At 49.4% G+C, this 22,502-nt stretch overlaps 1 protein-coding gene across 1 annotated transcript; it reads left to right on the plus strand.

The window, feature by feature from the left end:
• The first annotated feature begins 1,260 nt into the window (after positions 1–1,260).
• On the plus strand, positions 1,261–21,214 carry LMAN2 (lectin, mannose binding 2). Its single transcript, XM_019710997.2, has 8 exons — positions 1,261–1,691; positions 1,857–1,975; positions 11,933–12,050; positions 12,692–12,771; positions 12,946–13,107; positions 13,226–13,340; positions 16,003–16,122; positions 17,621–21,214. Exons 1-8 carry the CDS (start codon positions 1,502–1,504, stop codon positions 17,779–17,781), a joined length of 1,065 nt encoding a protein of 354 aa, XP_019566556.1. The 5' UTR covers positions 1,261–1,501; the 3' UTR covers positions 17,782–21,214.
• Positions 21,215–22,502: the final 1,288 nt, after the last annotated feature.

Genomic DNA, 22,502 nt, shown 5'->3' on the forward strand with positions numbered 1-22,502 from the left:
TCTTCATGACCTGATTCCAGATTCTAGAACAAATACTCATTCTTTCACCAATGACTTATTAATTACCTCCTATGTGCCAAGCACTGTTCTAGACGCTGGGGATTCAATAGTGACCAAAGCTGACAAAAATCCCAGCCCTCGTGGAGGTCTAGTGGAATCTACATGTCCTTGTTTGTATGGATATAGATAAATCTCTGGAAGGGTATACCCCTTGGGAGAGGAGTGGCAAGAGGACTCTTGTTGTACATATGTCTGTATTGTTATTTATTATTACTTTAATAATAAAAAAAACTCATTAAAAATATATGACCCAGAAAAGATGTTTCAGTACTTAACCCTGAATAAGTTCATTCATTCAAAATGGAAGGTTCTTGAAATAAAGAGGCAAACAACCAACAATTCCACCTTGTGATCTATAACAAGGGTCATGAATTCAAATGTCTAGAAGGGTCAGACAGGTGCCGTAAAGTAGTGGCCAGTGTGTAGACTAGCTTAGAAGAGGAAGGCATTTGGGGTGGGGGGGGGAAAGGGGCAGCCCATGACCTTAGTGTGGTTGGATCTCCCAATTTTTCCTGAGAAACTGGAAATTTGGATTTCTAATGTGATTTTAAGACTCCTGGTTTAAATATCTCGGTAGTTAAATCATTTATTGAAATAGCATTAACAGGTAAAACAGAGCTCTACTTAGCTGCGGGCCACCAGTTTTCAACCTTTGGTCCACAGCCAGCTTTCCTGCACTTCTCACGGACACTGCTTGTTGCACCAGGCAGGCGCTATAAGCATTTGGATCCGGATGCGTCCCAACCATTACTAGCGTCCCAGAACAGGGTGCAGTTCTGCCGTCCTGCCGGAACCCGACAGGGGCTTAGGACCTGGGAGTAATGGACACTCAAATCGGTGGGAATTTTAAGTCTCCAAAGGCGTGAAGCTGGAGGGGATGAAGCCAGAGCCAGTTAACGGCTCAGCCGGAGTCACCCAGTGAGTCTGAGGCGGCGTGGGAGTTGGAATTCAGGCTTCCGCCTTCAATTTAGAGCTCCTTTCCCCAGGGAATGGGAAAGGTTACTTCAGGGACGCGATCAGTGGCCAGAGGCTGAGGGCGCAGTAATCTTGATTTGTCCAGCCCGCGGAAGCGGCCTACCGTAACTACAAGTTCCAGCATGCCGCGCTTCGCAGAAGACCCTCGTGTTGTCCTCGACTCAAACCATCCCTGTGCTCCCCATTGGCTCACAAGCCTAACGTGCGGTTCCGTGATTGGTTCTTGTTCGTTAGAACCCGTTGCTGAGGCTAGCCGACAGGTACGTTGGCGCCGCGGAGGAGATGGAACTACACTCGACCGGGATGCAGGCTGCTCAGCAAATAAAGCCGTCGTCCCCTCGGCTGCGAGGCTTTGCTTTTAACTTGCCGGTGACACTAGGGTTGGAGGGTTTCCGGCCGGAGGCCATTAGCTAGGACACCCGGAAGGCGGAAGTCCTAGAACGGAAGTGGTCGAGAGGAAAGGAGAATGGCGGCTGAAGGCTGTATTTGGGGCTGGGGCCGGCGATGCCTGGGGAGGCCTGGGCTTCCCGGCCCCGGCCCTGGCCCCACGACACCTCTACTTCTTCTCCTGTTGCTGGGGCCGGTGACTGCGGATATAACTGATGGCAACAGTGAACACCTCAAGCGGGAACATTCGCTTATCAAGCCCTACCAAGGTGAGGCCTGGGGCGGGAATGAGTGCAGGGCGAGGCTGTGTAGGGTTGGGGAAGGGGGTGCCCTTTCTGTCGAACAGGGCAGCTCTGTGGGTTTACTGCCTCCGGCAAGGCCATTCCTGGCATAGCCTTTTACGCACCTGTCTCTGCCGGTCTCTCTACCCGCAGGGGTCGGTTCCAGCTCCATGCCCCTGTGGGATTTCCAAGGCAGCACTATACTCACGAGCCAGTACGTGCGTCTGACCCCTGATGAGCGCAGCAAAGAGGGCTCTATCTGGAACCATCAGGTGAGTGGTTCCCCAGAGGGCCGGCATAACCTTAAGGCTTGCCCCTCCTTCCCCAACCCCTTCCCTATTTTGGTCACATTCACCAGTAATGATAGGTAATGGCTATTGAAGTTACTGGTGTCAGGAGCTGCACTTGATACTTTTCACCCTTCTCACTTAATTTCTTCAAAATCCATGTGAAGTAAGTGATGTTATTTCCATTTTACTAAGAAGCTAAGGCACAGAGTTGAAAGTTTCTTACCTAAAGTCACTCAGTAAGTAGTAGAGCTGTCAGGCTGTCTGAATTAAACCCTCTCAAACAGTGGGCTAAATGGAAGGAATGGGATCATTATGGGCATTAACATACCTGATTGCATTTAATTCTCAAACAGGCTGTTTGAAATAGGTGGCTATTGTGATTTTATGCAGAGCTAACACAGACAGTGAATCATTCAGCATATACAGAATTTAAACTTTGATCTATCCACCTCCAAGCCTAGCAATTCCCTCGCTACACTTGACACCCTCCCTGTGGATGGTGAGGGAATCCCTTAGAAATACTTGCAGACTCTGATCGCTCCTCAAGTGCTTGATTGAGGGTCTTGTCATCAGTGGTATGGAGGAGCTGGCCTTGTGGGTAGTTTAGTTTCTGTGACCTTCGCTGCAGATGTCAGGGAGCCTCAGGTGTCACTAGTATGTTACATATAAGTAATGGCTAAGATCAATTGCTATACAGACTCTACACTGAGGAAGTCTAGGTCAGGAAAGGAGTGGTAGGGGAATAATTTGGGGCTGGATTACAGAACCTGCTCCTGACCCAGCCTCCCTGACCTGAACCTATGCCTAAGTTGTTGGTCATTGTCCTAGTTTTCTCCATCACCCTGCTCTTTGGTCCCTTCTGGTTGATGTCCCCATTTAGTTGTGGGAGCCCACACTGTCCTTGTATTGCCTCATCTGCCGGTCTCCTCAGCTTCTCCTCTCCTTACTGCTAGGGGCATCTGGGGTTATTTTTCTCAGCCTTCACTCTGATCCTCAGATCCTGGGCTCTCCTGTGAAGGGATAAATATGCATTATGTCTATGCATTCTGGCCCCTGGTGCCTGGCATCTCCAGTCATTGCTTTGTTGATTTTGTTCCAGCCTCTCTGGCTGCCCTCTTGCCTCAGGACCCTTGCACTTGTTCCCTCTGTCTGGTCCATTGCCTCCTGGCTCTTCATGCCTGCTTGGTTCCTTCTCATCTGTTAAGTCTCAGCTCAAGTGCCACCCACTCAGAGGGTACTTTAGTAACCACCCCATCTCCTCTGAGTCACATTATTCTGCCTTAAGATTTTCAGGAAACTTATTAAAATGGTAATGTAGCCTTATCATCATCATTATTATTATTATTATTTTTTTTTTTATGGAAGTGAATTCAGTATAGCATTAAGGTTTTTTTTTTTTTTTTGTACGTAAGGTACAAATAGTGCTGGAACTATTGGAAATTGGGTTTAGTCACAAGTAATTATGGTTGTAGGTAGCTGGTGATTGGCATTGTCAGTGTGTGGCAATGTTGCGGGGCTGACAGATTTCTGTACTTAATTTCATCGAATTTTCACAGTCTGGAGTGTAATTGTCTTCCTTCCCCCACCTTCCCATTCAGCTCCAGGGACCTTTCCTGTTTGACCCTGTAGATACTCCCTGAAGGATTGGAGTGTTTCCTGTAATTCCTGAAAGAAATTGCTTGAAACTCTTAGAATTTTCTGCCCATTGTTTCCCAACAGCCACCTTTTCTTTTACTGGGCTGGAGAGATATTTTCTGGACTTTTCTCTCTTTTGTCTGGACTTTTCTTTCTTTACTCCATCTGGGAGAGGTAGCAAATTAGCAAACGTTGCTGAGTACCTGCTGTCTTCTGAGCAGAGATAAGACCCACTACCTGCTGTAGTGGGGGCAGAGTGGTCTGGGTGAAGTAGTGGCCCAACAGCGACTAGAACTCAAGTGCCTGTTGGCTGGAGCTCAGGACATGGGAAGCCCAAGGGACTGGTCGGGCCCATCCTGAGGGGTCTTGTGTGTGAGCTGCAGCATGGTCTTGAACCTTTTTTTGCTCATGTATTGTCTGAAGATATACACCCCCCTTCACTTTTTAAAAGTTGATATCTAATAATTGTTTGACATAAGTTTAAATATTTGCAAAGGATCTAGTTTCCAGCATATTTTAAACATTGCCATTTTAAAATAAGGCTATTCAGTATCCTTAAGCGTATTCAGTGGGATCTAAATATTGCAATTAGATACCTACTTTTTTTTTAAATTAAAGCTTATTGGGGTGACAGTTGTTAGTAAAGTTACATAGGTTTCAGGTGTACAATTCTGTGATACATCATCTATATGTCACATTGTATGTTCGCCACCCAGAGTCAGTTCTCCTTCCATCACCAGATATTTGATCCCTTTTAACCTCATCTACCACCTTAGATACCTACTCTTAAACACTATGAATAAGCCTAAATTGTATGTCAGTTTTTTTATTGAACTTGTTTTTTCATATCATTTTCCACACATTTTATCGCAATGCAGTATATTTAATGCTTGAAAATCTCAAATTGATCAACCTGTCATACGAGCTATGGTCAGACAATACGGTGAATGTTTAAATAAATAAAAAATATTACAGTAAAAGACACATTGCCATTAATCCCCCTCAAAATACTCCCCCTCACTTCGAACACACTTATCCCATTGTTCTTGCCACTTTCTGAAGCAGTTCTGGAAGTCCTCTTCTGTAAGTGTCTTTAGTTGCACTGTCGTGGCTGCCTGGATGTCCTGAATCATTTTGACTTTGGGGAAGAGCCAGAAGTCGCACGTCGCCAGATCCTGTGAATAAGGTGGATGAGGACACACTGTAATGTTTTTATTTGACAGAACAATGTGTGACACGGAGCATTGTCATGAGGGAGGGCACTTTAAAACACACCTTCTCTGCTGTAGGTCACACCCGACTGCACCGAACAAGTTGAAACTTGTCACACCCTGTTACTAAGCTTCGATGTGCCACTTCCGTATTGAAGGTCCCTGCCTTTCCGTTGTTTGGCACTCGGCAGCAGCATTCACCATATTTTGTGATCACAACAGAAAGGTTCCATGTTACACATCACTTCTGGTACAGCAATTTCTGTCAAATAAAAACATTACGGTGTATCCTCATCCACCTTATTCACCGGATGTGACACTGTGCAACTTCCGGCTCTTCCCCAAAGTCAAAATGACTGAAAGGTAAATGTTGTGAATTGATTCAGGACATCGAGGGAGCCACGACAGCGCAACTAAAGACACGAAAGAGGACTTCCAGAACTGCTTTAGAAAGTGGCAAGAACAATGGGATAGTGTGTTCGAAGCAAGGGGGAATATTTTGAGGGGGATTAATGGCAATGTGTCTTTTACTGTAATAACTTTTTTTTTTAATTTAAACAGTCACCATATTTTTTTATCATACCTCATATTCCTCTGAGACTAAAATAAATGTAATAATTTAAACTTTTTAACTTTGTTGGGACCTTGGAACTAAGTTTTAATATTTTCTTTAGGATTATTACCGGTACACAATTGATCAGATAAATGAATTACACAATTTTTGAATGATTATCATAGAAAAGTAACAATTTTTTTTAATTTAAACATTCACTCACCAACAGTGAGCTGTTGTTCCCCCACCCCGTCCGGATGGATCTTATTGTCAGAATGAAACAGTCCTTGGCCCCATTTCTGCGTTTTATTTATTTATGAATATGAATGCTGAGAATCTGTGTTCACTTAAACAGTAGATGGAGATGCAGGGAGTTTTATTATAGCAGGGTCACTCAATATTTTGAACTTCGTTTATAAACCCCACATCTTGCAGTGATCTTTCATCAGAAATTTTAATGATAACAGCTGACTTGGATTAGCTCTGCTTTCCACTCTGTTGTAAACAAGACATGGAAACCACCTAACTGTACATGCTGTGACTTCCAGGTGATTCTGATTTAGTTGGTCTGGGGGAGGGCCTGGGCATATAGATTTCTGGCTCCTCTCTAGGCGGCTTGGCTGTGCAGCCAGAGCGGGGAACCGTGGCTACCTCCTGTTCTGCCCCACAAAGCAGCATCCAAGTTGGTTCCAGCACATACTTTACCTGCATTAAATTTTTCAGAGGCTTTATGTTGTCTGTATCATAGTATTTCTATCTGCTGATCTGCAGTCTTCAATCTGCGGTATGTGGACACTTTCTAAGGCCTGCTTCGTCTTGAAGGAGTCAGTTTCCAGGTCCTCAGCTTCCACGTGTGCTCTTTCCTGAAACTGACCTCCCTGTGAAGGTGCCAAGGACCAGAGGGTAGGTTTTCCTTTCCCACCTCCCCATTCTCAGCTGCCCTTCTCAGAGGCATACCTTGCATCAGCTTGGGGTCGTGTCTCAGTGTGCTGTTCTCAGATGCAGAGAACTCCTGGGCACCAAAGAGACCATTTGAAATCTGGTTTCTGGGCTGACTTTTGTACATGTGAGATAGGTTGTTAAATGTTTTCAAATGTATGAGGGCTTTTCTAGTTATGTTTTTAAGTTATTTTTGATATCTAGTTAAATTTCACGGTCAAGGAACATACTGGATGATTTCAGCCCTTGGAGGCCTGTTGAGACTTGCGAATGGTCCTTCAAATGGTCATGTTTGGGAAAAACGGCCCGAGTGAGCCTGCAAAGCACGTGGCCCCTCTGCTGGTTGAGTCATCAGTCGGCCATTCAGATCCTTGAGGTCAAGTTTGCTGATTGGATTCAAATCTCTATATCCTTCCTGACAATTTTGTTCATTTTTATCAGTTACTAAGAGAGATGTATTAACATTTCTGTGTGTGGATTTGTTTTTTATCTTTTATAGTTCTGGTAGTTTCTGCTTCATGTATTTTGAGGCCAAAATTTTCCTAGTAAATGGAATCTTTGGTCATTAATAAGAGTCTCCTTTTAAACTTTGTTATTGGTATGAGCTTGCTTTTGGTTAGTATTTGCATGTTGTATCTTTTTCTGTTCCTTTTTCCCATTTCTTGATGTTTTAGAGTTGTCTCTTGCAAACAGCATATAATTAGGCTTATTGGGGATTATTATTGTGGTAAAATACATATCACATAAAGTTAACAATTTTACCCTTTTATTTTATTTTAAAAAAATCTAATGTATGAAACCATTCTCTTCAGTAGGATACTCTTTGGCTTGAAACAATTTTTTAAAATGCTGTGGCCATCAACAAAAAATTGGTTTTGATAACTGTATTCCTCAGACTTTTTTTTATTGTGGCAAAGTATACATAACATAACATTTACCATCTTAACATTTTTGAGTGTGCAGCTCAGTGGCATTAAATACATTCACCTTGTTGTACAGCCATCACCACCATCCATCCCCAGATCTTTTTCATCGTCCCAAGCAGAAACTCTGTACCCATTAAACACTAACTCCCTATTCCCTCTCCTCCCCACCACCCCTGGGAAGTCATATTGTACTTTCTGATTTCGAATTTGACTCTTCCAGGTACCTCATATAAATAGAATCATGGAATATTTGTCTGTGTCTGGCTTCTTTCACTCAGCATAATGTCTTCAAGTTTCATCCATGTTGTAGCCTGTGTCAGTACTCCATTCCTTTTTTTTTGGCTGGATAATATTTGTGTGTGTGTGTGTGTACACGTCATATTTTGTGTATCCATTGATGGACTCTTGGATTGCTTCTACTTTTTAGCTACTACAAATAATGCGGCTAGGAACATGAGGGTACATGGATGTCTGAGTTTCTCCTTTTACTTTTGGGGTATATACCGAGGAAGGGGAATTGCTGAGTCATGGTAACTCTGTGTTTATCTTTTTGAGGACCACCAAACTGTTTTCCACAGCAGCTGCACCATTTTACTTTCCCACCAGCAATGCACAAGGGTTCCAATTTCTCCACATCCTCGCCCCCACTTGCTCTTTTCTGTTTTTTTGATAATCGTCATCCTAATGTGTGTGAAGTGGTATCTTGTAGTTTGGATTTGTATTTCTAATGACTAATGATGTTGAGCATCTTTTCATGGGCTTTTTAGCCATTTGTATATCTTCTTTGGAGAAATTCAAGACCTTTTCCATTTTAAATTGGGTTATTTTGTTTTTGTTGAGTAGTTGGAGTTCTCTCTATATTCTGGGTATTATTAATTCCTTATAAGATATGGAATTTGAAAATAATTTCACCCATTCTATAGGTTTTGATGTGCAATAGTTTTTAAATTTCATGAAGTCTAATTTATCTGTTTTTGTGTGTGTGCATGCACTATTTGGTGTCCTACACACCCAAGAAATCATTGAATCCAACATCATGAAGATTTTCTCCATGTTTTCTTCTAAGAGATATATAGTTTTTATAGATTTATAGTTTTAATTTTAGCTCTTAGTTGAAGTCTTTGATCCTTTATTTACTTTTTTAAATTAAACTTTTTATTTTGAGATAATTGTAGATTTACCTGCAATTGTAAGAAATAACACAGAGCGATCGGTATACCTTATCAGCATTTAGTTCATTGACATTTAGTAAAATTACTGGTGCATTTGGGTGTAATTTACCATCTTACTGTTTACTTTCTATTTGTACTTCCTGTTCTGTGTTGATTTTTCTCTCTTTGGTTTGTTAATTTTTAATGACATTTTTATTCTTCTGTTAGCTTGAAAGTTCTGTGCTTGTTTCCCAATTTTGTAGTGGTTACTCTGGAGTTTAAAACACGCATCTGTATTTTACCAAAGTCTAACAATATGTACTCTTGCCTCCTTCCTGGACAATGCAAGGACCTTAACTTTAACTCCAGTTACCCCATTGTTGTCATTTATTTTAATCTTTTCTATTTTACATAACATAAAACAGTGTTTTATACAAATATTTATTTAGATATTTACTGTCTTTGCTGCTCTTCCTTTCTTTCTAAATCTCTGCCTTTACATTTGGATCACTTTCCTTCTCCTTGAAGAATTAAAGATAGTTCTAGTGTTTCTGTTTATCTGAAAATGTTTTAATTTCACCTTTGTTCTTTTTTTTTATATAAGAATTTATTTTCCAGTGTGTTAGTGATCAGTAATCCTTCAGAATATCCCCCTCCCCTGCTCCCCACCCAACTCCAGTTCAACCCATTGTTTCTCAGTCTAGTTGTGTAGGACCCAGCTCCCTGGCCCATGCTGGTGTTATGAGCCTTGTGCTCTCCCCTGCTGAGGCAGTCGGTTGCCATCTGCTGGTCTGCCGCTCACAGCTGCTCACGGCAGCCCAGCTCCAGGGACAGCTGTTGTTCACAATCTTAGCTGTAGAGGGCGCAGCTCACTGGCCCATGTGGGAATCGAACTGGCAACCTTGGCATAGGAGCACAGCGCTCCAACCATCTGAGCCACCGGGCCAGCCCTCACCTTTATTCTTGATACATTTGCTAAGTATAGAATCCTATGTTGATTATTGTTTTCTTTCAACTCCAAATGTATCAGTCTATTGCTTTCTTGCTTCTAGTGTTTCTGTTGAGAAGTCAGGTATCAGGCTAATCATATAGCTTCTTGGCAGGTAATCTTTTTCCTTTGGTTGCTTTTAAGAATGTCTGTCTTTGTTTTCTTCCTCCTCCGCTCCTTCCCTTCCTTTCTAATGTATAGGTATAGTTTTATTATTTATTCGTCTCTTTTGGTTTGTAAGACTTAAGATTTATGGCATAATTCTTTGAATGAGTTTTAGTAAGTGCTTAGGTAGCTCTTTAAATTTTTCTTTGCCTTATTCTCTTGCTGCTTATTCTGAAGCTCCAATTATACATACCTTAGACTTTTTCATTCTCTGCTCTGCCTCTTACCCACAGTTTTGTATCTGCCATCCTTTTGTTTTCTCTGCTTCATTCTGGATATTTTTATCTTACTGGACTTGAGTTCACTAATTCTCTCTTCATCTGGTTTTAATTTCAGTTATTGTATTTTTTGTTCTGGAAATGTTTGTAGTGTGCTTTTTAAAAATTTCAGTTATCTACCAAAATTTTCAATCTTATCTTTTCTCTCCTTGAATGTAATAAACTAGTTATTTGATTTGTTCTTATCTTGTTCCTTTATGTACCTGTTAGTTTTGATTGTGTACCAGATATTGTATTTATAAGATTTTTGTTGTTGTTAAAAAAATGTGCGGCCTAGGTGAGTCTGTTTAATTTCAGGGATTGAGAGGACTCCGAGCTGGCACAGCCCCTGGCAGGGCCTTTCTCATCTTTCTCACGTTTGCTGTCTTTGTGGTTCCAAGCTGAAGCAAGGTTGTTTTCCAGGCCTCCTACCCCCTCCACAGGCCGTGGACTCAGATTCCTTGTCCGTCTTTCCCTGAGAGCTGGTTTTCATCACCTCTCAGTTGCCCCCTCCAGAATCTGCAGATTTTTCCAGAGCCAATGACTGTTAAGAACTGGGAAGGCTGATTTCACACGACTTGCAAGCTGCTGCACAGGTGCCTGCTATCTCTGTGTTCTCGGGGGCCAGGGCTGGGTCTCATCTTCTGGGTTTCGGGTACGCAGAGCTGGAGCACTGGTCTGACGACTCAGTGAATGTACAAGCCAGTTCACCCGTGATGGGATGTAACGATCTTTGTTTTTTTCTGATTGCTGAGATAACATGTTTATTACACAAAATTCAAACATGGAAAGTAAACATTCCCTGTGGCACCCTTCTTCCCAAAGTCATCTGTTGTTAATGTTCACTCATATGCTTTTCATTTTTTTTCTCTACATATATACTAATTCTTTTTCAAAAAGGAGAACATAGCTCTGATACTGTTTTTTAAATTTTATCTTTGATATCTTTAAGTGTAAGTGCTTCTGGCTCTGCCTTGTTCTGTTAAAAGGCTGCAACAGCCAACTTGCCCCCAAGAAGATGGGAGCGTACGCAGTCCCACTGGTTGTTTGAGTGTGTGTTTCTCTCCATCCTTCTCCACAGTGGTATTAATGAGCTCTTTAATAGCTGCCAGTCTGATAGGTCAACAATATCTTGTTTCCATTTGCCTGTCTCATGGGCCTTTGTTTAATCAGTTGCTCACACACCCATCTGCAGACTTCCCCGAAGTGAATTCTTGTCCAAGTATGTGTCACACTGTAGTTTTCACAAGCAACTTCCTGGTAGTAAGCCCAGGCTGTTTCCCTTGCTGTGGGCCGTGCCCAGCTCTGCACCTGGTATTCCTGGATGCTGGGGAGCATCTGCCTGCCCCGTATCATGGCAGCCCAGAGGCCCCAGCGCATGACCCTTCCAGCCCCCAGCCCTGGTGCGGTCACCACACTGGGGCCAGCTGGGTCTGCAAGAGGCAGGAGGTGTGCTGGCCAAGAGTTTGGGGATTGGAGTTAGCCAGACCTGGGTTTGAGTCCCTAAGTTTGAAGGTTGCTTGGAAGGGGAAATAGGGGGATGGGTTGGGTAGAAAGTCAGAAAGGAGCTGATGCAGTTTCAGTGAAAGACCTGAAGGCCATGGGAGGCTTAGAAGACAGAGCATAAGCTTTCACGTCAGACAAACCTGGGTGTGAGTCAGGACCGTCCACTTACCTGTTGTGGACAAGTTATTTTGTCTGTGAGTGTGTTTTCTGTTTTGTAAAATATGTGGCTCAAATTGGGGTAGTAATCCTTCTACAAGATCCCAGGGCAGGAGCAGTGGGGATGGAGAGAAAACAGGGTTGATGGATTTGGCTAGTGTTGAGGAAAGTGAATCAAAATGGAGAAGACTGGGGCTGGGCTGGGCGGGGGCTGGGCCTCAGGCAGCCTTGGGAGCTGTGTGGCCTCCCCGTCCCTACCTGGGAGGCCCAGCAGCCCCCCTTCTTCCTGCTGAGAAAACTGGGGGTGTCTTGGTCAGTGGCACTAGTGACCCTACTGCCTGGCCCTGTTCCAAGGAATGCCCAGTCTCAGTGGGGGCAGGGTCTGTGCCAGGTCACCCCAGCTGGCAGGAAGGCCCAGGGAGCTCTGAGCGGCCCCTCCGCTCTCCCTCCAGCCTTGCTTCCTCAAGGACTGGGAGATGCACGTCCACTTCAAAGTCCACGGTTCCGGGAAGAAGAATCTCCATGGAGATGGCATCGCCTTGTGGTACACCCGGGATCGCCTGGTGCCAGGTAGGGCTGCACTCGTGCAGGTGGGGACATCTGTGGCCAAGGATCCTCCACTGGGCACCCTCCTGGTCGGGCGCTGCTGCTCCTCTTTGAGGAGCCCTGCTACCTCGGGTTGGCTCAGCGGGGCGTCCCTTAGGGAAGAGGAGGAGCTGGAGCCTGCAGCTCAACTCTGTACCCCATGGTGGCCTGGTGTTGTACACCAATTAAGAATGATTTTTACCATTTTAAAGGGTTATTTTTAAAAAGCAAAAAACAAGGCTATGTGACCGAGACTATATTGACCCACAAAGCCCAAAACGTTTCCTGGCAGGACGTTGGCAGAAAGTTGCTGCCCCCTGGATTAGAGGCTGGAGTTTCCCCAGTGCCACCTGGTTTCCACAGGCTGGGTACCCCTGGTCACCTGACTCCTCAGAGCACATGGCCGGTGCTGTCCCCTACAGTTCAGCTTTCAGACTTGAGTCCTCCCTGCCACGGCCCTGACGCCGTCGCAGGCTTTTTTCTTCAGAGGTGCCTTCTTTTCCTGGGTGAACGACTGACAGGTTGCCATCTCTTGCCCCACCCACACTGGCACTACTTTGTCCTCAGGTTACCCAGGGGACAACCCCAGTTTCCCCCATGACGAAAGCATCTCCTCCTCATTCCAGGGCCTGTGTTTGGGAGCAAGGACAACTTCCATGGCTTAGCCATCTTTCTGGACACGTACCCCAATGATGAGACCACGGAGGTAGGCCCTGGTCCCTCCCGCAGAGCAGGAAAGCAAGGGCTGGGCAATGGGGGCCGGGAGGTCTCCCTGGTCCCAGCACAGAGGAGCCTCCAGGGATTGGGGTGGTGGTGCCCCCGCCGCCTCCCCCAGGCTGGGCGGCCTATGGCCGTGCAGTAACTGGTGTCTTGGTCTCAGCGCGTGTTCCCGTACATCTCGGTGATGGTGAACAATGGCTCCCTGTCCTACGACCATAGCAAGGATGGCCGCTGGACCGAGCTGGCCGGCTGCACGGCCGACTTCCGCAACCGCGACCACGACACCTTCCTGGCTGTGCGCTACTCCCGGGGCCGTCTGACGGTGAGCAGGCCGGTGGGGGGGGGCAGGGGGGACGTGGGGCGGCGCTGCCTGTGCGGGTTCTGAGGCGCTTGGGGGCGGGCGGCGGGCCTGGGCGCGCTTGACCAGCTGGCCGGCGCAGGTGATGACCGACCTGGAGGACAAGAACGACTGGAAGAGCTGCATCGACGTCACGGGGGTGCGCCTGCCCACCGGCTACTACTTCGGGGCTTCAGCCGGCACCGGGGACCTGTCTGGTGAGTGGCTGAGCGAGGCCTGACGGCTCGGTTCTGACCTGCCCTGGTCTGTTGGGAGCTTGTGACATAGCTGATCACGTTCCTCCACTGGTTCCACACTGCCTGGCTTCTCCCTGCTCTTCCCGTCGTCTGTCAGGGTTGACGCGCCAGCGCTCAGCTGTGCGCAGTCCTCGGCGAGCCTCCCTCTCCTGAGGAGGCTCGGAATCTGGGCTCTGTAGACCCCACGTGTCCATCTGCAGCCCGTGTTACTAGCCCGCTGTCACCAGCAGCCCGCTCAGCGTCTCCACCCGGACGCCCAGCAGGCGTTTCGGCCTGCACATGCCCGCAACTGAAGGCCACATCTTGCCCCCAAGATGTAAATGATACCTCTGTCCTCTATTTGCTCAGACCAAAAACCTTGGTGTCATTCTTGGTTCCCCTTTTCTCTAACGTGCCACCTGTCATCCATCAGCGAGTACATCACCTCTCGCCCCTCCTTTACTACCTGGAGGGTCCGGACCGCCGTCACTTGGACAATGGCAGGAGCTCCCAAGCAATCCCCTCCCTCCACGCTGGCCCCTGACAGTCTGTCCCAGCACGGCAGCCAGAGCAGTGCCATTAGAGCTCTCATGAGGTGTCACTGCTTCTCTGCTTGGAGCTCTGCAGTGGCTCCCCGGCTCACTCAGAGTCCAGCCCACCATCCGCGCCAGCCAGGTCCTAGTGCCAGTGTCCCCCCACACCCTTTCCTCTGACTCTGCTCCCTGCTGCCTGGATGTTGCCTCCAGCTGCTCACACACCAGTGCCCTCCTGCCTCGGGCTTTTGTGCTTGTCCCCCTCTCATCTCTTTCAAGTCTGGCTCAGATGTCAGTTGTTCACTGGGGCCTTCCCTGATACCTTTATTTAAAATTGTATACGCATACCCCAGTCACCTGCACACTCTTCGTCACCTTTCCCAACTTATTTTTCTTCATAGCACTTAACCCTCTTGGAGTCTACTGTATAATTTATTTCTTTATCTCTTTCCCTCACTGAATTGTGAGCTCCATAAAGTCGAAGCTTTGTCTTTGGCCCACGGTGAGTCCTCTGTAAGCATTGGGGTGCCGCCAGCCCTGGACGGCACTTGTGGGTGGCCCTTGGCCGTGGTCCTCGGTCCACCTCTTGGGCCTCACGGCACCGGGCCCAGGGCCAGCTCCTGCACACCAGAATTGGGAAGCAGCGTGGAGCACCGATGGAAGGCTTATTTATCCTCTGGATAGACCTTTCTGTCGTCTGGAAACCAGCCACTGTCAGGAGCCTGCTCCCCATGAAAGCATCTGGGTTCACTTTGTCCCCGGAGTGTCCATGGTTTGGGGGTTTTAAAGTTTTTTTTAAAGATTTTTTTTTTAATTGGGGGAGGGGAACAGGACTTTATTGGGGAACAGTGTGTACTTCCAGGACTTTTTTTCCAAGTCAAGTTGTCCTTTCAGTCTTAGTTGTGGAGGGTGCCGTTCAGCTTCAAGTTGTTGTCCTTTCAGTCTTAGTTGTGGAGGGCGCAGCTCAGCTCCAGGTCCAGTTGCCGTTGCTAGTTGCAGGGGGCGCAGCCCACCATCCCTTGCAGGAGTCGAACTGGCAACCTTGTGGTTAAGAGGACACTGGCCCATGTGGGAATCGAACCGGCAGCCTTCGGAGTTAGGAGCATGGAGCTCCAACCGCCTGAGCCACCGGGCCGGCCCGATTTTAAAGTTTTTAATGTGGAAATTGTAATTGTGTACCCAAAAGAGGGGCTAGTGGTCCAGTGAGCCCCCTCGTGCTGGTAGTCCTCACCTGCTCTCTGATTACCTGGTAATCCAGTCACAGCGCATTCAGGTAGTCAGACCTGTGTCATCTCTGGATCCATCACCACCCTTCCCTTGGGGCTACTTTGAATTTCATCTGACAGAATTTCGGTATCTGTCTGTCCTGAGGGTTTGGGAATGGAGCCAGGTCTGTGGCAGATGCTTGTTCTCTAAGGCTGTTTGGAGGCCAGTGAAGAGTGATGCAGAGAGTCGTGCGTGTAGTAGTGACTGATCGTTCATCGGGGGGTTGTGAATGTCAGTCTCTACAACAGGCATCTTATGGGTAAAGTCAGGTGATATATGCCTAGGTAGCTATTTACACAACCGAGACCACTGGGAATTGGAGCGTTGAAGGGATTGCCCCAGGTTAACACCCGTGGAGTGGCAGAGCTCGTGTGGGAACTGCAGTCTGACTGCAGAGCTGGTGCCTGTCCCTGGGCCGCCAGGGGCTGCGCACTTTGGGCAGCTGGGTGCCACGTGGCTCTACCGACCTGGCCACCAAGTCCTTGCTCTTGAGGCTCTCCCTTTTCCAGGCACTTCTCAGATTCCAGTCGGTTAGCTGAGCTGGTAGCGGGAGTCAAGCTGACTGGGACCCCCACCTTGGCTCTGAGCCTCGACCTCCCCATCTCAGATGCGGGGTGATCAGTTACTGTCCAGTGGAGGTTCTTTCCTCCCCAGACTGGTTGGACCTGGGCCTTTCCCAAGTCTCCTCAGGTGCAGCCGCTTATGGTGTTGAGGGCCAAGCCCTCAGCCAGGCAGGAGTTGGCTTCTCCCAGGGGGACCTGGTCACTTGATGTGTCTGGCAGGGGCATGGGCCATGTGCCCTGTTGTGGGCTCAGGCCCTTCTAAGCTAACTGTTGGTCCTGCAGACAATCACGACATCATCTCCTTGAAGCTGTTCCAGCTGATGGTGGAGCACACTCCCGAGGAGGAGAACATCGACTGGACCAAGATAGAGCCCAGCGTCAATTTCCTCAAGTCGCCCAAAGGTAACGTGTGCGCGGCCCCTCCCAGTCTGGCCCATGGTCCCTCTGTCCTTGTCAGGTCTGGCTGTGGTTGTGGCCTGGGCTCTTGGGTGAGCAAACCTGGTGTCTGCTTCCGCCTGCACTTGCTGCTGAGTAAGGGCCAGTAAAGCCACAGGAGCGTTTGTTGGTGTAAGTGACAGCAGGGCAGTGATACCGCACATGCGTGACCTCAGTGAATGGCCTGGGAAGTAGGTCCTGCCACCAGCCAGGGAACTGACCCCTCAGGTTTCTTCAGCTATATAGAAGGAGGTAAACGTGTTTGCAAAACCCCAAACCTGGGCTCTTCCTATGGCACAAATTAGCCATGACTCCCTCCTCACAGAGTGAGGGTCTGGTTGGAGAAGGGAGGCCCCTGTGTGTGGAAAAACATGTCCCCGAAGCCCTGACGTCGTGCCTGCGGGCCCAGCGGGGCGTCAAGGGGCCTCATCCCAGACCTTAGTCATCGTGCCGAGCAGGAGCCAGAATGGAACCCAGCATTTTATGTGACATCTCACTTTTTTAAGGTTCAGATTACGTTTAAACATTTTGAGGGTCACACGAATCCTATCATAGGCCACTGTCTTGCCACCTTTGGTTCCAGGGTTTCTGGCAGCCAAGGGCTCAGAGACCTCATCTGCTCACCCACCCAGCAACCCCATGTGGTTGGCCAGGTGGGGATTAACTTGTTTGCAGACTTGTTGCCTTGTTCTTTCCCCCAGAAGATGGTTCCAAAGCTTTCATTCAGTGCCTAGCTATGGGCTGGGTGCTGTCCCTGGCTCAGTCTAGTGGGGGCAGGGGGACCGTGGGAGCGCCGAGGCTGACAGGCTACGGGGCTGCGGGAAGCACCTCTGCTTAGGAGCTCCTGGTTCGTTGAGCAGCTGTTACCGTCACTGCACGGGCGGAGAGGGGCCAGTGGTGGGACCGTGTCAGCAGGCCTGCCTGGTCAGGTCTTTCGGGAAGGGAGGGTGTCACTGGGCGCCTGGCTGGGAGGGGAGCCAGGGTGGTCGGGATTCTGGGAGATGGCACAGGTGTCAGGGCCTGGTACCTGGCAGTCATCAGTGGGCTTAGCGGGCGGGGCGTGGTGTGGGGCAGGAGGGCGGGGCGGGGGCTGGGTGGCCGAGACCCCGAGGAGGCACTGAGTTCATCTCGGTGCGAGGCAGGGTAGACGGGACCTCAGCCCACTGCACCGGGGTCGGGGGGTGAGAGGGGTGGGCTTGTGAAAGCAAATCCCAGGCCTCCCTGGGCAGGCCGGGCTCTCGGGGAGCCCTGGAATCCAGTGTTCACCAGCTTCGTGCAGCACAGAGGTGCCCCAGGCCTCGGTCTCTGGGAACGCGGGGTTGCCCCTCTGTCCACTCCCCGGCCCTCACCGGGGCGCTGTGCCTAGCCACCGCCTCCACCGTGGGGTGGGGTGGGGGCCTCGGGGCGCCCGATCTGGGAGCGCTGGGCCTCTCCGCTGTGCACCTCAGCCCCCCTTCTCCCTCAGACAACGTGGACGACCCGACGGGGAACTTCCGCGGCGGGCCCCTGACGGGGTGGCGAGTGTTCCTGCTGCTGCTGTGCGCGCTGCTCGGCATCATCGTGTGCGCTGTGGTGGGCGCCGTGGTGTTCCAGAAGCGGCAGGACCGCAACAAGCGTTTCTACTGAGCCGGGCGCTCGGCCCAGGGCTGGTCTCGGCCCCGGCACCAGTGTGAACTTTTCTTTTTACTGGGATTGTGAAAGCAACAAGACGACCTTATTTCTTAACAGTTTCAAAGAAATAGTTGAGGTATTTTCGTACATTTTGCTTCTTGCCCAGCAGGGCCAGGCTGCAGGCCTGCGGGAATGAGGGTTTGGCGTCCCCACAAAACAGAAGCCCTTGCTGGGCGTCAGCATCTCAGGGGCAGGGCGTCTGTACCTGGAGCGGGGCTGAGGCCCTGCTGCTGGCTGTTGACACAGGAGGCCCCACAGCCACACGGGGTGACCGCCTGAGGACATGAGCAGTGACTTTGTTCCCAGCTGCGTGGCGTGTGTGGCAGGAGACAGGCCCCCTGGGAAGTTCGGCCTCTGCGTCACCTCTGTGCGTCCTCCCGAGGCAGACCCTCCAGGGATGCTGGAGGAGCCGTTGGTGGGGCCCGGAGTTTGCTAAATAAAGTGACATAGCTACCCTCAGCTGTGTGAGGGCCCTGAGGGGCATTTTTCTTTTTTTCTGAGACTGCCAGGGTTCCCAGCTCTCAGCCTCATCTCCTCGGGCAGGTGGGTGCTGTGCTCCCCATTTGGGGAGGTAGGGGAGACAGCTCTCAGGTCAGGCAAAGCTCACCCAGTGCCCATAGCCAGGGGTGTCATGGGGACAGGTCCCTGTGCTGTCTCCCACACTCTGGGCTTCTGGGTGAAGGGGTCCAGTGGAGTGGATTTGGGGTACCATGCAGAGGGTGTGACCTCTGCCCATGCAACCGAGGCTCTGGCTAAGGGGGCTCCGGGATAATCTGGAAGGACAGGCTGGGGTGGGTGGAGGCATTCCCTTTGGGGTTCCTCGAGGGGACAGATGGCACAGGGAGTAAAGGACGTGCAGCTGAAAGGAAGTGCCACCATCTGGTTCTCCACCTGGCTGCAGCCTTCTGACCCCCCCAACTCCGTCTCGGAGCAGCGTGTCCTTGTCCAGTCCAGAGCCATCCTCAGTGTCTCCCCACTCACAGTTCAGTAACATTTGAGTCTCCATCCTAAAAGCAAGAGCTACCAACCCTATCTTTCTGTCGCAACCAGGCTTTTGTAATAAACACTCAATTAGATTCTCACTAAAAAAGGCGACAGTATAGGAGGTGAAGTGAAGAGAAGGCCCTTAGGACCCCCTCAGTCTTTTGGCAGCGCTCTAGAAGCTTCATTGAGCTGTGAACTGTTTCTTGTCCTCCTGGTGTTTCACAGGTTCAGTGTTGAGATTGTTCAGGAGCTTACAGCTACCGAGAGGTGTGAGCCGAGCTCCCCCACGGGGGCCTGGGAGCCTGTGCCTGAGGCTGTGAGAGCAAACACGATCCTCTTTATTGAGATATTTTGTTGAGCACTTTATCCCGGTTTCTTTACATGAAAAGCAGCAAACTGAGTGCTAGGTGCCAGGCGTGGTTTGAGCAGTTGACGTGTGTTAACTCATTTCGCTCCCCAACCTTCACCCATGTGGACTCCAGAAATGCACTAGGTCAGACAGCTCTGGCCTCCTGACCGTCTCCCTCTTGGGGGAGCCGTGCCTACACTGACACAGCTGGGGCCTGGAGCCTGGAACTCGCCATGGCTGCTGTGACCATGTCGTCAGCACCACACGTGCCGTACTTGGCCTTTAATTGTGGGCTCTAGCTTGGCCTTCGGATTCCTGAATTATTAGGCAGTTTGGCATCTGTTTGGCTGTCACCTTGGCTGCATATTAGAGTCACCTGGAGAATGAGTGTGCCTGCCTCGTTCTCCAGTTGTGTAAGAAGTCGGTGGGGCCTGGGCAGGGGCGGTTTTACAAGAACCACTGTGGGAGGTTCTGATGAGTGTAGTGGCTGAGAGCCTGCAGGTGTTGAGCCTGCAGTGAGTTAAGGCAGAGAGTAGAGCGACCGTGGCCTGTGCTGGGTGTCAGGGTCTTGTTGGCTGCCCTTTCAAAGCTCATACCTAGAGGTGCTTCCCCAGAAGGTTAGATGTGTGTCTTTACATCTGTCTTTTCACACACGGGATCGTCATGCCATCATCATCTTGGCCATGTGCATTTAAAAAGTTATTTCCGCATATAAGTTAAATATAAATGTGTATTCCTGGACCTTCTGTGCAATGTGAGAAATAAACATTGACACACGTGCATCCCCCTTTGCCCCCTGCCCTAAATGGGTACCCCTCCCCGTGGAGGGACTGGCTGCTGATTCTGACTCTATGTGTTTCTTAAAAACGTTAGCGTGGTCTGTATCCTGCAATACATGGTATTGTTTTGCATCTTTAAAAATTATAAATGATACATAGGCCTTCAAAACCCAGCATTGTGAGTGTTACAAGTGGCCTCCAGTGTCTCCATCCTGCACGGCCAGACATCCAGATGGGTTCCGGGTTTTTGTTCTTAGACCCAGTGCTGCTCTAAACACTTTTGTGCAGGTCTTTACGCACAGTGTGCCGGAGCTGTGTCGTAGCCTACGTCTCCTTCAGTGTCACTAAACGTCAGGTTGCTCTCCAAAGTGGCTGTAGCCAGTCGACTCCCGCCTTGGCGACTGGGCCCCCCTCTGCCCGCTTCTTAGCACTTGATATTGTCAGAGTGCTCATTTTTTGACGGTCTGATAGGTGCAAAAGTTGTCATTTGCATTTCTCTACTAGTCAGGTCGAGGACCTCTGCACTCTCAGAAGTGCCTTTGTATTTCCTGCATGGGGGTTTAATATCACCCCTTTTCTTTTTCTCCTGTCGGATCCTCGGGTTGTTGCTTTGCAGACATCTCCCAGTGTGCATGTCTCTGTTTTTCTAATGACGTGTGATACACCATCTGCGTTTTAATGCTATTTGCTAATCTTCCAAAGATGTTTTCTCCCCAGTTTTTTAAAAATTTGCTTTTTAAATGTAGCATTTAAGCTGCTTGGAGTTAATTTTTGTGTAGAGAGTGATATAGGGGTCCGATTGTTCCCCACTGTGCCCAGCCCATTGTCCCAGTACCTTTACAGACTCATTCATTTCTCTACGTGAGCCAAGCCGCAGCGCCTCTGAGGCAGGTGCTCAGCGAGCTGCAGCCGAATCCTGATGCCGCCCCTCTCCTCCTCTCCCGGGGCCTGGAGCTCATACTCAGCCGAACCGCCTAGCTCTTCGGTGAGGGTGGCCCGGTGAAAGCAGTGGCTGAGCAGACAGAGGCTAGTGGCATCTGTGGAGGAGGATCTTGGTAACAGAGATAGAACAGCTGATGTGGCTGCCTGCCTGCCCCCCTTTTCCTGCTGGAATGCGGTGACCCCAAAGATGCACAGGCCCCCTGACCCTTACCCGTGACCACGGGGGCAGTGGTGAACATGGAGCAGGGAGCAGGGTGGAGTGTGGGTCCTTATGACATTGCTGAAGTGCCCACCACAGGGATTTTATGTGAAAAAATAAATCTGCTTGTTCACACTCCTGTGAGTCATGTTTTCTGTTGTTTGTGGCTAAAGACAGCCAGCCCTGCCTCTGTCCATGGCATTTCTAATATGTACATGTCTGCTCTGGACTGCAGGTGAGACTCACAGGCCCACTCTGCCACACACTGGTCACTAGGACGCAACAGAGACCAAAGAGACAGAAACCTGTGTCCCCATGGAGCTTAGAGTCTAGTTGGGAAATTAGGTGAAATAAAACAGTAAAATACATGGTACGTCCGATAATGCTTGTATTTGTTTTGTAGAGCTGCCATTATAGAACCACAAACCGGGTGGCTTTAAACAACAGAAATTTATTGTCTCCCAGTTCTGGAAGCTGGAAGTCTGAAAACAGCGGTGTCGCAGGGCCGTGGTCCCTCTGGCAGCTATAGGGAGGAAACGTCCCTTGCCTCGCTCGTCCTAAGTCCTGGCGATTCTCCACAGTCCTGGTGTCCCTTGGCCTGTAGACACGTCACTGTGATCTCTGGCTCCATCGCCGCACGACTGTCTACATTGTCTCCCGTCACCAAATTTCCCCTTTATAAGGACACCGGTCATAGTGGATTAGCCACCCTCCTTGGCCTCATCTTAACTCGGTTAGGTCTACATTGACTGTATTTCCAAATAGTCATATCCTGACATGCTGGGGCTTAGGACTTCAACAGAGCTTTTTCTGGGAACACAATTCAACTCATGACAGTGGTTAGGAAGGAAAAGATTAGGGGTTAAGAATAGTCGGGCGGAGATTGAGAAAGACCTGCTGCGTCTTGGCCAACACCTGAGGAAAACGGAATGAAAATTCATTGAGCTGTTCACATAAGACATTTTTCATATGTAACATTTCAGTATATGTTAACTTAAATACATGCATTTCTGGGCCAGCCCGGTGGCTCAGGTGGTTGAAGCGCCGTGCTCCTAACGATGAGGTCGCCGGTTCCATTCCCACATGGGCTGGTGAGCTGCACCCTCTACAGCTAAGGTTGTGAACAACAGCTCTCCCTGGAGCTGGGCTGCCGTGAGCTGCCGTGAGCTGCCGTGAGCTGCCGTGAGCTGCCGTGAGCTGCCGTGAGCTGCCGTGGGCTGCCGTGGGCTGCCGTGGGCTGCCGTGGGCTGCCGTGGGCTGCCGTGGGCTGCCGTGGGCTACCATGTGCTGCCAGGAGTGGCCGGCAGCCAGTGTGAGCTGCTGTGTGCTGCCATGAGCAGCCAGTGGCATGAGTGGCCAGCAGCCATCTGACAACTGGCGACTGACTGCCTCAGCCGGGGGAGCGCAGGGCTCATAATACCAG

This window comes from Rhinolophus sinicus, linkage group LG10, assembly GCF_036562045.2.
Source record: "Rhinolophus sinicus isolate RSC01 linkage group LG10, ASM3656204v1, whole genome shotgun sequence".
NCBI lineage: Eukaryota > Metazoa > Chordata > Mammalia > Chiroptera > Rhinolophidae > Rhinolophus > Rhinolophus sinicus.